At 42.8% G+C, this 16,445-nt stretch overlaps 1 protein-coding gene across 1 annotated transcript; it reads left to right on the forward strand.

The window, feature by feature from the left end:
- The first annotated feature begins 1,354 nt into the window (after positions 1 to 1,354).
- DDX47 (DEAD-box helicase 47) lies at positions 1,355 to 12,795 on the forward strand. The gene is made up of 12 exons (XM_033058316.2): positions 1,355 to 1,453; positions 2,064 to 2,157; positions 3,641 to 3,829; positions 4,501 to 4,572; positions 5,063 to 5,181; positions 5,697 to 5,768; positions 5,882 to 5,998; positions 6,145 to 6,291; positions 6,593 to 6,730; positions 8,095 to 8,165; positions 8,687 to 8,816; positions 8,910 to 12,795. Exons 1-12 carry the CDS (start codon positions 1,370 to 1,372, stop codon positions 9,027 to 9,029), a joined length of 1,353 nt encoding a protein of 450 aa, XP_032914207.1. The 5' UTR covers positions 1,355 to 1,369; the 3' UTR covers positions 9,030 to 12,795.
- Positions 12,796 to 16,445: the final 3,650 nt, after the last annotated feature.

Below are 16,445 nucleotides of genomic sequence, written 5' to 3' on the forward strand. Positions count from 1 at the left end.
CGGGTTCATGTCTACGTGCTGGCCAGGCTTAACTTTTAGCTGAAATGATATACAGCAAGCTGATGGCTCAGACTACTGTAATTTTTGAAACATATGTTAACAATGAGCGTCCACACAGGGTGGTTTTGGTTTTTGTTTTGTTTTGTTTTGTTTTAATTTATCATTGCTCCGAGCACAGTGGGATGCAGCAGCTTCATTTTTACTCCTGCCCATGAATTGTTCCAGGTTTCCTCTTCTTTCCCCAGTCACGCAGAGGGTTCATTCGTATTTCCTCTCACTTTCCTTATTGTTCTGGGAGCAGAGGAAATGCCAGGCTTGGAATCCAGGGACAGATGCTGAAGTACATCAGCATTTCCACTGAGAGCACGCCCAGACAGCTTTCCCAGAGAGAGGGAGGTCTGCTCAGAAATGAGCCATGAGTTTCATTCTGGAGCCAACTCTGCCATCCTTTTGAATCCCATCCTTTTGAATCCCAAACATCTAACCCTAGCATCCTGTATATGTTAGCCTTCTTTTCCCTAAAACAAAGGAACCTCACCTAGCTGCAAGGTTTCCCTGATGCAATCAGCATCAGGACTATAGATCAGAGAGGTTACACCCAGACCAGATGGAAACCAATGACTCAGAAACTTCCATCATGGAGATATTTTGATGCTACACTGCCTGGGTGGTCATTAAATGCATATCCATTTTCACCTCTCAACAAGCACTTGCAGGCCTGAGTCACAACAGCAGCAACCAAGGAGAGTGTTTGCGTCTATTCTCATCCTGTACTCTCTCATTTCATGATTTCAGTTGCCACAGTTCCGTTTATTTTGTATTTCTCGCGCTTCAAAAATTCATACTAGCAATTATCGCAAACAGGAAAACAACGCGGGACAATGACAGCTCTTTTCCCTCTTCTTATCTCCAGTGCTTCAAAATGTTCCTTACCAACATATCCGAAGCACTTAATTTGCCCTTTATCTGCATCGTGGATGTAAGATTATACATATTCTTGTCTTTTTGTGCCTGGCCAGCTCCTTTTGCCTGCTCTTGCACAGCTGTAGAAGATACAAACTGGGAACAGCATCAAGCACTGAGCTGCAAGCCTGGGGCTTGGCCGCTCGCTGTTACCGCCGGGCGGGCAGGCTGGCAGGGTTTCCCACAGCCACTGCAGGGCTGTCCCAGACTGTCAGGCTGTCCCCTGTGTCCCAGCACAAGCGGCTGGAGATCCGCAGCTCTCCCTTCCCTGGGCACCTCTCGGAACTGAGGGAAAACCCACCCACTCCGTTCGCCTCTTTCTCCGGAACTACAAATCCCGTCGCGCCCCGAGGAGGACTACAGCTCCCAGAGTGCTCTGCGCTGTACCGGGACAGGACGGGCCAAGATGGCGGCAGGAGAGGAGGACGGGTCCCCGGTGGAGCCGGAGCAGGAGCCGGCGGCGGAGGAGCCACGGAGCTTCAAGGACTTGGTGAGACTGGGCCGGAGCCGCTTCTGCCCCCGGTGCCGGCTGCCCTGTCCCGAGGAGCAGCGTCCTGCTCCCCCGCGCGGATGAGGTCCCGGGCGGCCCGTGTGCCGCGGGCAGACACGTGCGGCGCTCCGCGGGCCCCGGTGCGGGCTCAGGCAGGAGCTGCGGGCGGGAGCTGCGGGCACTCGGCCCCGCTGCGGTTGGCATGGCTGCTCCCATCGCCGCTCCGCAGCCTGCCGCCGCTGCCTTCGAGTTGTTTTAACTTGACGTGGTGTTTTTTGTTTTCTGTGTTCATGGGTTACCCCTGAGGTGAGGAGAGAGCTGTGTGTGGGGAGGGAAGTTCCTAGTTAAACTAGGGTAAAACCGACCGTATCCTTCCTGTGACAGTCATCTCTAACAGGTTTTGAACCAATCCGGTGAAGTTGCTGATGGAAGTCGGGGTCACTGTGAGCAGCCTGCCCTTTCAGAGAGTTGCACTAAGGGCCTGGGGGGGGTTTGTCTCTGCTACAGACAAGTTGGCTCTGCTGCAGCATGTATTTAATTTAACTCTGTGGTTTAATTTAGATCTTTTTGGTGATGTCTGTTTCCCTTTTCTCTTGTCACTTACGTCCAGGGAGTGACAGATGTCCTGTGTGAAGCTTGTGACCAGTTGGGATGGAAGGTGCCAACAAAGATCCAAATTGAGGCTATTCCAGTGGCTCTCCAAGGTGAGCAGTGTTCTTCTATGATCCTGAACTGGGGACTGCTCCAGGAGCTCTGTGTGAATGAATTTGGCTGAGTGGGAAGGATCGGGGAAGAGCGTGTCCCAGCTTCTTAACTGTTGAGGATCTCTGCCTAGAAGTAGTTTTCATATTCATTCTGTGTCCTTTCCAGGTGGAGCTTGGAATATTCGTTTATCCTATAACACTGCCTGCAGTCACAAACTTTCAAATGGGTGCAAACACTGTTCTGGAGTGGTCACTCCTGTTGTTTGGTTCTGACAGTCCGTGTTAAATAGAATTCTTATTAATTATTTGAACTGCTAGTCTGCACTGATCATTTTGTTCTGAAATACTCAAGGATACACAGGCAGCTTCCAATAGGTTTTGGATTGTGCTGCTACTGATAGACACCTTCAGAGTGTGTGTATGTATGTATGTGACTGAAAGTGAAGATGCCTCCATAGTGTGTATCATTTACTTTGTTGTGAGCAGGCAGCTCTTTGATTAGATTTCCAAAGTGAGTAGTAACCAAATGACAGTGACTTTCTGTAAGCATTCTGGAATTACAAAAAAAAAAAAAATTACTGAATTTAACAGACATTTCTGCCTCTAGAAATATAGTTTGGTTTTTTGTTTTGGGTTTTTTTTTTTTTTTCATTTTTTTAAAAACCTTCCAAAACATTTTCAAGGAGGAAAGGAGCAACATAGTGACAGAATGAGAACAAACTTTCAGTGTCTGCTCTGTCCTAACATTTGACTTTTGTCACATAATAAGATTCTCTTGGCGGGGGAGGAAAAGACAAACACAAATGTAAGACTGCATTCCTTAGAAATTGTTCCAGTGTGAGGTCTGTTGATAGCATGTTCTTGGCTATATGAGCTTAGGAGGTGATAATGGATTATTTTGATTAATTCCACCCTGTTGCCTGCATTGTTCTGGGGCAAAAGACTTTCTGTCCTACCCTTCCTACTGCAAACTGGCTTAGATTACCCTGTTAATCAATGGCACAGCTGTGGCTTGTGAAATGTGAGTTTGGTAGTGCTGTTGTCCTGTAGTTTGTGTGACTGAAGTCTCAAACACCACAGCCTGTTTCCTTGTAAGCCAGTAAACAGACAACATTTGAACTGGAATAGTGAGATAGGGTCATTAAGCTGTAACTGATGTCAGATTTGAGACATAATAAACTTATTTTGAACCTGAGGTTTGCATGAAACCCTGTATATTAACAGAAACTTAAGTAGAAAATTGACTATTGACACTGTAATAATTGTACAAAAAAATCACAGAGAGAAGCTAAAAATGCTTCAGAGAGATTCTGAAATTCTTTGGTTTATGCTTTGGTTTGTTTTTTTTTTTCTTTCTTTCTGTGTGTCTGCCTTTTTTTTCTGTCCTGAGAGAATTCTTGTGTTTTGTTGCACAGTGCTTTAAAATCTTCTTTCACTGTTCTGGATGTATAACAGTTTTTTGCCCCCTTGCTCTTTCTGGCAGGCAGAGATGTCATTGGACTGGCAGAAACTGGCTCTGGAAAAACAGGAGCCTTTGCTTTGCCAATTCTTCAAGCACTGCTGGAAACACCTCAGCGATTATTTGCTCTTGTCCTCACACCAACAAGGGAGCTGGCCTTTCAAATCTCAGAGCAGTTTGAAGCTCTTGGGTCCTCCATTGGTGTTCAAAGCAGTAAGTAGCTTTTATGGTATTGGACCAGTTTTTCTGAAGACCAGTCTGTCAGCTCGAGATTGCAAAGCTAAAAATAGAGGATTTGTATGAGAGGTTGAACAAAATGTGAGAAAAGTTTATGATGCTGGAAGACAGAGATCTGGTACCAGGTTTGAAAAAAACAAAAAAAAAAAAGGGCTTGTATGGTCTTTCCTCATGGAGTGCTCTACAGCTCTTCTGCATGCTGTGTCTAAATAGTTAGAGGTGGAAGTAGAAGAGAGTGTTCTCAGTAGTGAGTGTGTGTCCAGTGAAATTGCATAGAGCTCCCTGCTATGGTGTGGTGTAGTTTAATCTTCCTTTCAGACTGTCTGTGTTGATTCTTTAGATAATCTCTCAAAAAAAGCTTTGTGGGTATTTTTAGAATTCCTAGATTTTTGCAGCAGAGTTAAACTGCAAGGAATAGATTCTGCTTGTAGTTCTTCAGCTCTTGTGGCCAGTAAGGAATTAATTGCATGACTTAAGAAGCCTGGGAAGGTCAGATATGCTAAAATAAAGTAAATTCTCATAAAAATAAGCAGCTTTTTATTTGTATAGAATTGCTGTGGGTGGTGGGCAGTAGGAGTAAACACTACAGTGCCAGGGGAGGGCTGATGCTGCACTGAGGGATTCACTGCACTCTGTTTGTCCTGCAGCGGTTATTGTTGGTGGAATTGACACAATGTCTCAATCCCTGGCCCTGGCCAAGAAACCACATGTTATAATTGGTAAGTTGGTGTGCTGGGGATATGGAGTATTAATATTACCAAACTGCAGCTAACCAAAGAAAGGAGAGTATATCCTTCATTTGTTTTTTGGCCCAAGTTCTGAGTACTAGCTCGTTCAAGTTTCTAAAGTATCCACCAGTAACTTCTTTCTACAAGCTCATTCCAAAGCATTCCTGCTAGACCTAGAGTGTTTTTTGGCTTGTTTTTTCATTCTCCTCAAGTATTTAAAATGCTGGTCTCATCCTTCACAGTACAGCTTGTCTACAGTCTTTTTTGTGTCACTTCTTTTTAGGACATTCTTCAGAGAGTCTGACTCCATTAATCTTTCTTCAAAACACTCTCTGAAGATAACATATGAAAGAGTATTTCCACAAAGTAACCTTTACTTTTCTTGGGCAAAGAATCCCATTTATGTAATGAGCAAGTCTTGCCTGTTTGGATCTTTTCCTTTGCTTTCATTTTGAATTTTCTCTCATGATGCTGTTGGTAGCAACCCCTGGCCGTCTCGTTGATCATCTGGAGAACACAAAGGGCTTCAACTTACGAGCTCTCAAGTTCCTGGTGATGGATGAGGCTGACCGGATTCTTAACATGGATTTCGAGACAGAGGTAGGTATCTGCTAAAAGATAAGTTTGGAGCATCGAAAGAGTTCCTTTAAAATCACTTCATATGGTCACACAGTAAACACTGAGCTGTTCTGTAGAAATTAGTAGTAAACTGTAACTAAGATCTAATAATTATGCAGAAGTCTGTGGTAGGATTAGAACACAGCAGAGTTCTGAAGAGCACTGCCAAGACAGCAGGAGGCACTTTGTCTCTGAAATCCACTGGTGTCTCTGGAATGCCTGATGTAGAATGTAGTTAGTGTAGAAAACACTGTCACACACACATTCCTACAAAAACAGTGCCTGGTGTTTGCACTGCTGTTGGGCTTTTGGAGTTCACACTGCCTAATTGTCAACAAGGCATCAGCCTACACCTTCCCTTTAGAAGGGGAAAATTTCTTCCTACTGTATGTTTGCACATGCATTACTCTTCATGCGGCTTATCTTTATATTTGTGGAAGGCTTATGTCTTGCTTGCTTGTAGTATTTAGTATTTCCATTTCCTTGTTTTTTTACAGGTGGATAAAATACTAAAAGTGATTCCTCGAGACAGGAAGACATTCCTGTTTTCTGCCACCATGACCAAGAAGGTGGGAGCAAACTAATCTGTTTTAGTTCTCTTCTGTCAGGCTATCCTCTTGAGTGTATTAATACAATTTTCTGACAAGATCTCTGTCCAACTAAATTTCATTGATCTTACCAGGTTCAAAAACTCCAGCGTGCTGCTCTGAAGAATCCTGTTAAATGTGCTGTTTCTTCCAAGTATCAGACAGTTGAAAAACTACAGCAGTACTACATTTTTATCCCATCCAAATTCAAGGTAAGGGCACTTCTGTTTCTTCTCTCGTATTGTCTTTTTTGTACCCACATCTGTCCAGTATCTTGTAATTTTTTGAGTCCTAGACTTAATGTTGCATATGTGATAATCTCTGGGGTTTTCTGAACTGTCTCTCTGTTTCTTTACAGGACAGCTACCTGGTTTATATCTTAAATGAACTGGCTGGTAACTCTTTCATGATATTCTGCAGTACATGTAACAATACTCAGAGGACTGCTCTACTGCTCCGCAATCTGGGGTTCACTGCCATTCCCCTCCATGGGCAGATGAGTCAGGTATGGGCATGACCCCACAGAATAGAGTAGGCAGGGGGCCTGGGGCTTGGGAAATGGGCTGCACCATACTGAGTCACACCTCAGGAGTATTTCACAGCTAGTGGACTGGACTGATCCATAGAAATTTAATTAATGTGAATACTGCCCTTTATTATGTAATATTTAAAAAAGAAATTAGAGAAGTGAAATTTTTGAGCAGTTACTCCCCCAGTTCTTTTGTGCCAGTATTTTAACAAGAGCATATTAATTAGAAACTAGAGTGAGTGTTATTCTCTCATTCCCCTTTCTGTCCTTTTCCCAGAATAAACGTTTGGGCTCTCTAAACAAGTTCAAGGCAAAGGCACGCTCTATTCTCCTGGCCACTGATGTTGCAAGCAGAGGTCTGGACATCCCACATGTGGATGTGGTGATAAACTTTGACATTCCTACGCACTCTAAGGTAAGCCTGTGTGCCTGCTGAGAGCTTCTGGTCACTGGGAGCAGATAGACAAAGCAACAGAGACATCTTTCCTCTGTTCTGCTGACTGGAAGCCTAATTCATGATTCTGTACATTGAAAGGTGTAGTTCAACCTCCACAACTGGCTTGGTGTCTCTATGGTCTCATGGCCTGGGTTGTAGAAGTGATCCTGTAAGTGAGGAGGGGAAGTGAGGAATGCTTTGCATTTCTGCTCAGACTGTATGTTTTGCCTTATTACATTAAAGGGCTTTGAAACAGTTTTAACATATTACTAGGTTCATGTGGTCATCTCTGTTCCTGTGATCCAGGTCTACCTTCATATTTTAAACTGTGTTTAAAATAAAGAAAAAATTGAATTCTCTTGTTATGACATTCAGCAAGCATTTGGTTAAGAAAGGTGTCCTTAATATGTTTCACCTTCATATCACAAAAGTAAAGCAAAAGGAAAAGAAAGTAGGTTACCAACTCTGTCTTTTGTAAAGTAAGGGATTATCTCAGGGATGTGCCTGTTTCCCAGCTTAGTTCCAGAAGGCATACCATTAACATGCACTTCAGGAGTTGCTGTTGTTGCTTACAATGATTAAAGATACTGTGCCTTGCAAACAGAAGAAAGTATGATAGTCTTTTGGAGACACTCCTTTTGTAAAAGCACAAAAGTAAGAAAAAAGAAGAAAAACAGTGGGGGCAGCAGTTTGAATGGTGTTATTATGGTCTTTGTGCTCTTCTCTCTCATCTAACCCATAGAATAGATCCTTTCTTAAAATCCTCTCTCTGCAAATCCTGTATGGAGAAGGGAGTATTTTAGTTTCCATAATGTAATATAAAACCTAGAAAACAGCCTAGAACCATATTGACCAAAGATGCTCGATAGATCAGACTCTTCTAAATTATTCTCAATCATCCTCTCTTTAACCATGCTTACCAAGTTTAAAGCTACTTGTCAGAGAGTTTCTCTGGAAGAAGTTGTTTCTCTGCACTGTGCAGAGTACTAGATCCCAAGACTGAAAATGCAGTCACTGTGAATATTAGCTTTCCAAGGAAGTGAGAGTGAAGTCTTGGCAAAGGTTGTGTATTGCAGCTTTTGTCCTGCAGTCTGAAATAATTGGAACTGGTTTTCTCATTTAAAAAGAGAATAATTCAAATGTCAAAACCGAAGTTATGCCTCCACTTTTGCCTCTTCTCAAAATCTGTTGCTGCACACCCTCCTGAGCATTTAATCCTGGCACTGTGTTCTTGAGATTCTCTTGTTCTTTCCTAAAGAGAAGGTATATAGGCTGTTCTGCCATAAGATCTGTTCTGTGTTTGGTGAACATATATTATTGCTTATCAAGAAAATTCTTTCCAGGATTACATTCATCGTGTTGGGAGAACAGCTCGAGCTGGGAGATCTGGCAAATCTATCACCTTTGTCACACAGTAAGTGATAAAATTTAACATACTTATTCTTTCCAGCTGTGTTTCAGAGCAGAAAATATCTGACCTTATCCTGGGTGAGAATAAAATGCTACTTTTCATTTTGATGTGCCAGTTGGTTTTATTTAGTTTAAGGGGGCAGAATTCAAAGCCCAGGGTGGGGAGGAAGAAAAGTCTAGATAAACTCTAGAAGCGGGTATTCATTGAGCAGAACTGTTGGTAACTGGACTATACAGTATATATAAATATTTTTCAAACATATAATGCAGGTTCAGTAATTGTGGGGGTGTTTTATGAACACTGAAGTATTTGTATGAAAAGAAAACCTTTGCCAAATACTTCTGAACAGAGATGAGCTGAATAAATCAGACAAGCCATGCCAAATGGCATCATTTGGATGCAGCTGAGCTTCTTGTGAGACCATCAGTATCTGTGGGCTGGAGATAAGGGGTGAAGTGTGTGTGTGGTGACAGCTGAGCCCTCTCAGGAGGGCTGATCCAAGCTGGTGTCTTGTCTTTGCTCAGGTATGATGTAGAGCTGTTCCAGCGCATTGAACACCTGATTGGCAAGAAGCTGCCAGCATTCCCCATGCAAGAGGAAGAAGTTATGATGCTGACAGAGCGTGTGGCTGAGGCCCAGAGGTTCGCTCGAATGGTGGGTGCTGGCTTTTTGACCCTGTCCTCGCGGTTGTAGTCTGAATTTCTCCAGGTGCCGGAACTCTGGGTCAATGTGTTGATTGCATTGCAGGAGCTGCGGGAGCAGGGAGAGAAGAAGCGATCTCGGAATGATGATGATGACACAGAAGAGGCTATTGGCGTCAGGAATAAGGTGGCAGGAGGGAAAAAGAAGAAAAGGAAAGCCTTCTAGTTTGGTATTTGAACAGACTTACTTATTTTACTCTTTATGACTGAGCTATCAAAAGCAGTCTACCAAGCCATCTCCAGTGGATTTTTTTTTCAGAACTACATATGAAATTTGGCAGTGTCTGAGGAAAAAACCTACTTTTCTTCTTCACCAGCTAAAGATTGAGCTGGGCCCATATTGTTGCTATGGTACCAGTTCACTTTTCAGGGACACCATCAGAGACCATCACCTCTGGACCTGGAAGCATCTGTGGTCTGGCCCTGCTCATTCACTACGAAGTGCAGTGTGAGTGCTGCTTTTGCACTGCTGCAGCCTGTCCCATTATCCGATCTCCCTGAGTGCATCTGGAGTCAGATCTGGCAGAAGAAAGAGAGGAGAAAGTTAAAAAGAAGTGACTGAGTTTTCACAGCACAGCTGTGATGCCCTTGCCTTGGTGAAGGAATGTGTTACATTGAGAACTCAAAATATATTTTGCTTAATTTTAAAGCTACCTGTTTTTACTTGTCTTGTCACTGACATGTTCTGTTCATTTTGTGTATCAGCTCTGCCAGAAGGTTTTTCTTCTCTGGTCAATCCTAGCAATTCAGATGTGACATCAGTACCTTCGATTTGTCAGCTGAAGAGTGGTCCAGCACAGAGAGAATGAGTTTCAGCAGGATGAAACTATTCACTGCCTGGAATTCAATCCATTATCTGCTAATGATTGACACCACCAAGGATAGGTCTGGGTTTTGGGTGCGGTTTTTGTGGCTGATTCTCGTAGTACTTAAAAGTGAACACAAGAGGGAGGTATTTACGTGGGAAAGCAACTCACAAGCTGGGAGGTACAGAAAAACTGGTATCCTGGAAAGCTCTTTGTTTCCCTAGGCAGGGAACTTTGTTACTTTTAGGCAGTGTTTCATGCCAGATATAGACTTTTGCAAGAATGAGATAAATTTACTTCATATAAAGCCAGAAGTTTACTGCTAGTTCTCAGTGACAATAAAAATTTTCATGCAGGATGTTCCTGCTGGTAGGCAGAGAAGAATGAGAAGCTCCTGCATATGTAAATTTACTGGAAACATGAAAATTTAATGCCCAGTAGAACCATTCATAAACTGGATTTTGTGCTACATGAAAAACAATATTCAAAATAGTCTATTTTAGAGCTAAATGGAAAGTAGAAGCTAGTGCAGTAGCAAGATGAGCACAGTGGTTATTTCACAGTTAGCATAAATCTAATATCCATGTGTGTGCTAGTTGGACTACTTTTACACTTTTGTTAGGGGCAGCACATTTTGCAAAGAAATGCCAAAAAACCTAGGTCTGTTTTTCCATGAGGAACTGAGATACTCTTTTGGAGCAAAAAGAGTGTTCACGCTCTTTGTTTATGTTGTAGCAGTTTACTTAAATCTCTTAAATTTAAGTTTACTTAAATCTCTGATAGCTCTAAAGTCAGTGGCAGATAGTGAGTGTACAAATCTTGGGTATGTCCACTACTAAGAGCATTTGTGTAAAGCAGAAAGAGTGTTTATCTTCCCCAGGTCCTACCACAGAGGGGCAGGGGTGAAAGACTTTAAATGAGAACATGTTCATTCTACAGGGCCCTTTGGTAGTAAAGCACACAGATAAGAGGAAATAGCCCTAGAATGCACCATAGAGAGAACAAAATGAGTGATAATATGGGTGGAGATGCAAATGCTTGTTCCCTATGGAGCAAGGGAACACTCCCAATTGTCCTGCTGGGTGCCTGAACAAAATTTCTTGTTCTTTGCAGGCAGGATAGGGTTGGTTCCAGTATCAGCAAAGGAAGCTTAAATCTCTCTGAGGGTCCTGGATCCCTGGAAAACCACTAGAGTGTTATTCCCAGCTATGTAATGGATGAGATACAGAGATAGTCCTGAACCAGTCTTGTAAAGTGATGTGAAGGGGCACCTTGAACTGCTGGAGGAGCCAGGGCAGAGTCATTCCTTTCAGAAGGAGTGAGGCTTGCTTTAATAGGTCGTTTGAGTCTGTAGCATCTCTCTCTGTTCTTCCTATGTGGAAACCTGCAACAGCAGAGGGGGTGTCTTGTCCCTTGATGGAGGCAAAGATTATCCCTCTTTTATAGTAGCATGAATATTGGTGGAGAGAAATAGAGCTGCTCCTTGTGAAAGAGTACAGAGCTTCCTTGAGAGGAGTGACTAGACAGCTGGCCACCTCCCTTGATTTGGAATGACAAACTGTAGAAGCACTTGGCATGAGACAAGCAAAGGTCTCACCACACCCACATTCTCACTGGTGCCTCACCTGCCACAGGTATGCGCGTTGAGTTTCAACTAAAAATATCTCAACAGGTTGGAGGGGCAGGAAATGGGTTTTTTATTGTGGCTACTCCAGAGGGGCTGGGTCAGAGGGTGTTGGTATAACTAAAGTGGAATAGGGAGTGTCCAAAGATATATTTGGGCAAAACAGAATTTGCAGCCAGCTTAAAACAAAATATCTAGCTGATCTAATGAAACATGAGGGGGAAAGAATGAAGTGAGACCTGTCTCTCTCTGAATAAATGTTCAGAAAAGACCAGCACTGGTATGTGCATGGCTGCATAGTTTAGTTCAACAACTGCTGCCAGTGTGTTTGTTCAGTCAGGAGGGCTTTTGAGGGGCAGTTCTGAAGCACACCCCTGAATGCTCTTGAGTTTCACTCAGCAGGGACCTGAGTGGAGGATTAACCTTAGGCCAATCCTTTCTTACATCATGCTGACACCATTTGTCATGTTTTTATGGTTGAAACTCAGGTGAAATTTCAATGAAAGCTCTGTTCTCAAAAAATGTTCAGTGGGGATGTTTGCAGTTTGAAAAAATTCTGCACTTCCCAAGTCCATAATGAGAAGGTGATTATTTATGTATTTGTAATACATATTTTAAATTATGTTTTATGGTTTTGAGTTTTAGTACTGTGTATGTGAGTACTTGGGGCAGTAACAAATAGGGATAGAGTGTCTTTAATTTAAATGTTCTAGAGCTAACAGAAGTGGGTCAACCCTTGTGAGGGGAGAAGTAAAATCAAACATACATGTCAGTGTAGATAACTAACTTCAAGATAAGTGACGATAGCTGTAAAATAGTAGCAGTCTCTGTGAGCACCCAGTGGTCCAGTACAGAGGCTGCACTGAACTGATCCAACTGGAAAGGATTTGGCCATGTCAGTTCCCAAGTGCCATGCACCTCCTGCCCAGAGGCTGCAAGAGAAGGCATGGGCCAGAAAGCACAGCTGGGAACCAAAGTGGGCAATCCAGGGCCTTTTTCTGTGGCAGCAGCCTGAGCCTAAATCTTCTAAAAGTAATGGGACACACATTAACTTGTTCAAGGACCTGACAGCCAGCCCCCCTGGCCCCAGAAAGGCAGAGAGAACTAAAGAGGGAGAGCTGAATGCCATGACTTTCCAGCAACACCACTAACTTGTGCTGAGAAGAGTCTCAGTTTAGGAGGAATTCTCAGAAGTAACTGGCAATCTGGAAGGCCTCAGTTTTCAAATCAGGACTGAAGTTAGTAACAATTCACAGTTTAACCAAACACAGAAGAAGGAAAATATCCAAGATACTTAAAAACTCTTGAACATATCTAAGAAGGAATGGAATTCAGGCATGTACCAACCACTCTGGTGTTGTATAAATGTGAAGTTGTGGTTTGCCTGCAATGACATGCAAGGAGCCTGTAAAGGAGCTTCTGTAAACGTTTAAGTGAGCAATTAATTATTGTAAATGTTGCAGAGTAAATGCGGTAAAAATCCAGCTTTGGTACCAGATGTAGTTCATGTAGTCACTCTGATTTCTTACTCCTCTTCCTTATGTACTTAGTTTTTTGGGGGGTTTCGTTGGTTTTTTTTTGTTTTGTTTTGTTTTTTTTGTGGGGGAACCCCTACAATTGTAAACACAAAGAATATGAGTTTCTGACAGAATCCCAATATTTGGGGTTAACTCCTGAACTTTTTAAAAAAAGGTTAAAAGATACTTTCTTAGTTTTCAGATGGCTTTTTCTCATGGTCTGACTAGGAAAGCTCCTTTTGAATAACAACATTTAAAAGGGAGAACTAAGGAAGTTTTGTTCCTCTGACACCTAAGAAATGGAAATGGTTATTTGATCTCTGGCCCAGGGATGAATACAGCCACACCTCCAGTGCTGTATCTCTTCCTGAGGACCTTTCAAATACAGAAACTCAGGATGATGACAATAACACTTTCTCTCTGCTTCCAGACCCCCCCTGGGGCACCAGTGTTTGCCTTCCTGAACATGGCAGCGGAGTACACGTCATGTCTCATGGTAGGATGCATGTTGGACTGTGCCAAGGTCGTGCCTAGTTGTGCAATAGAAGACAGTGGCACTGTGTGGTTTTTAGATACTGATATTGTAGGTCCTCAGGGAGGGGTGGATGCCTTTGGAGCTTGTTCAGCACTTTTTCAGAGAAGCACCCACAAGCCTGAAGCTGTGTTTCCTAGAGGTTAAGACAGGGTAATTTTGCATGCCCAAAAGGTAGAGAACTCTTTGCCTTCTCTTCAGGAAGATACTCATTATTGCAGAAATGTGCATGCTGCTCTGTTGCCTCTCTCCCTACAATAAAGTTAGGGACAAGAGTTGTGTAAAAAACTTCTGCCGTCCTTTGGGCTTGGTGCTTGTAAAGGTTCCTGGAGAAAGGGAATTTTGCATAGGCTTCCTATGCAAAAATTGGGAATTTTTTTTTTCTGGCATTTCACAGACACTAGTGCTTCTGTCCATCACTTCTTCCTCCAGAGGTTTTTTGATATTTTTGAGAAAGGTGGGTTTTTTTGCATGTATTCCCATCTGGACTTAAGTCCCTCCCTTAATCCTGCTCACATTTTTCACTCACAAACATGCCTCTGTGTAAAGGAAAGCAAATAGCAAAACTTGCTCTGCAGGTTATCTGTTTGATACAGGTGGAGGACTGCATGATAAGGATGAACTAACTGCTTTGGGCATGCAGGCTTCCAGAAAAAAAGAGCTCCTTTGTGTGGTTTTCACTGCACATTTGCTCCATTCCATGAATAAGGCTAAAGCATGAAATTTATTTGCTTTGATGTAGGAGAAAGTATTTTGCAGAGTAAGAGTTGGAGTCACAAAAGTACCTCCTTTCCTGCAGTAGCAATGTAAAGATCCATGGAACAAGCCTGGGAGAGAACATGTAGAGGCTCATTCAGCTCCATTTAAAGCAACAGAAATTAAGGTACCCCAGAGTCATGCATGTAGTTGCATATACTTGGTCTTCTGTCTTAACTGTGGCTCAGTTGAAGAGAATTTATGAAAGGAGATAGCCAGCCTGATCTGTCCTTGACAGCTCCTATGCGGGGTGTATCATCAGCACAGAAGTAATACTTCTGTAATTCTGAATACATATTGAAGGATAAGATTTGCCACAAGTGAGTGATTTCCTAATACTGCTGCTCGTGCATGCTGCCAGGCTTGTTAAGCCTTTATCCTGATGCTTGCCAGAGGCTGTCTTTGGTCGTTAAGGATTAGTCTTCTCCAAACACAATCAACAACACGAACCAGACAGCCTAACAGACTCCTGACAAAACAGCTTCCCATGCCTGTAGTTGCAGGTTTTGAGATGCTTCTTGGAGATCCTGCAAAGCTTTGAGCTATTTTCCACTGGGTACACTTAAGGGATGTATGTGTATCTTAGTGTAGTCTTCCTCCACCCATTAGTGAGAATTCCTTCAGTATTATCTAGGAATCTTGGCGTTGCCTTCCCAATTTTCAGAATGAGTTTAGATAAAAATGCAAACTTTAAAAAATGAAAAAAGGCTGTTCTCTTCAAAAAGTATAACATAGGGAGGAATGATTATAAAAGATCTGTGGAAGATATGTCAGTAACAGATTTTTTACTATGTTCTCTCTAAGATCAAATTTAGACATAAGCACAGGCAGATGTGAGGTTTTCTAGCTGGCTGTAGCCAGGCCTCCTCATCTTGGATGAGTTTGTTAAAGAGCTCTTCCTTGCCAAAAAACCTGCTAGTGTTTTGTGACCCTTTGGTTCTTCCAAAGCTGCCACTCAGATATGACTTCTGTACTCCAATTGAACTGAGTCTATCTAGTTCAGAGGATGACTTTTTGAAGATCCATTCTCTGTGTACCAGGCTATTCCCTCCTCTTTCAAATGCTGCCACCTGGTCAGTCTGATGAACAGTTTGTCTTTAGTGTGGAAATTCCCTCTCCATCATCAGGGTTGCATTAAGCTGATGGGGGTCGGGGGGAATCACTGTCACTAGTCTTGCTCTTTTGCATGGACTCTGTGAGTATGTGACATCCTTTGAAAATCCTACAACAGAAAATTGTGGCTTTTGGATTTGGTAGAAGCAGCAAGTGTAGGGGAAGACTTGACTAGTGCTAGGGCCCTGTTAGCTTTCTGTTGTTGATGAACCTGTTGGTCAATGGCAAATGAGCTACTGGAGGGCACGGTGTCAATTAAATCTTTATCTCTGTATCTTACACGTACAGCAAATAAGGCTTTCTTTTTTTTTTTTTCTTTTTTCCTTTTAACACAAGCAGCCCTTTGGAAAGCTAATTGCTCTGTTACTTCTTGAAAAGGAAGACGGAGCTCCTGAACTGTTGTGTCCTCCACCAATCAGGATAAACAAATTAAAACCTTTGAGAGCTCTCTTCCTTTGTCATGTTCTTTAGTTTCCACTACTTGGGCTGGGGTAGCCTCAGCTGGAAGTGTTCAGCTTTTTTAGCCCTTTGTTTCTCAGATCACCTGAGATCTACAAGATTGTGAATTACCAATTTGTATGGACAGCACAGAAAATGTCCAGGTGGGCATGCTTTCCTGCCTCAAATGGTTTGTGGGTTAATGTCCAAAATTATGCTGATGTCTGTGGAAAAGACAGTGTAAGTTATTGACACGTGAAAATACAGCAATAAAGTGGAAGACTGATGGCTGGAGAGGCCCTCTTTTCTAGCAGGGTAGTGAGTTTACATGAAGCTGCTATTTCTCTTGGTGGGAAAAGACTTTTGACAAATAGAGAATTAAGCCAGCCATGGTTGGGTGACCTTGCTTTGAAGTGACTTCTGTGATTTGGATACTCACTTCTTCTGCCTTCATGATGGCAGGACCAATATGTAAATTTTGCTTTGCCAAAAGTAAAACCATGAGCCTTAAAACCAGAATCCATGAGCCTTAAAATGAATTCTGTATAGAGGGAAACAGCTCGTGAGCTTCTGTACTGCTCTGGGTTCTGCTTCAGCTTTTCTCTGTGACTGAAGAGGGCGATGGGCTGAGCCTCGCAGCAGAAACCAGAACTGCCTGACATACAAGGTGCTGGTACACCAGAGCAGGGAGCATGCCTGCTCTGTATGTCAGCAGAATCCTAGAGGCAGACTTTGCATTTCTGCTCTCCTGAATTGTCTTGCAGGATTGCATCATTACCAAGTCCGCTCCCATCAT

This window comes from Catharus ustulatus, chromosome 4 (assembly GCF_009819885.2).
Source record: "Catharus ustulatus isolate bCatUst1 chromosome 4, bCatUst1.pri.v2, whole genome shotgun sequence".
In the NCBI taxonomy this organism is placed as follows: domain Eukaryota; kingdom Metazoa; phylum Chordata; class Aves; order Passeriformes; family Turdidae; genus Catharus; species Catharus ustulatus.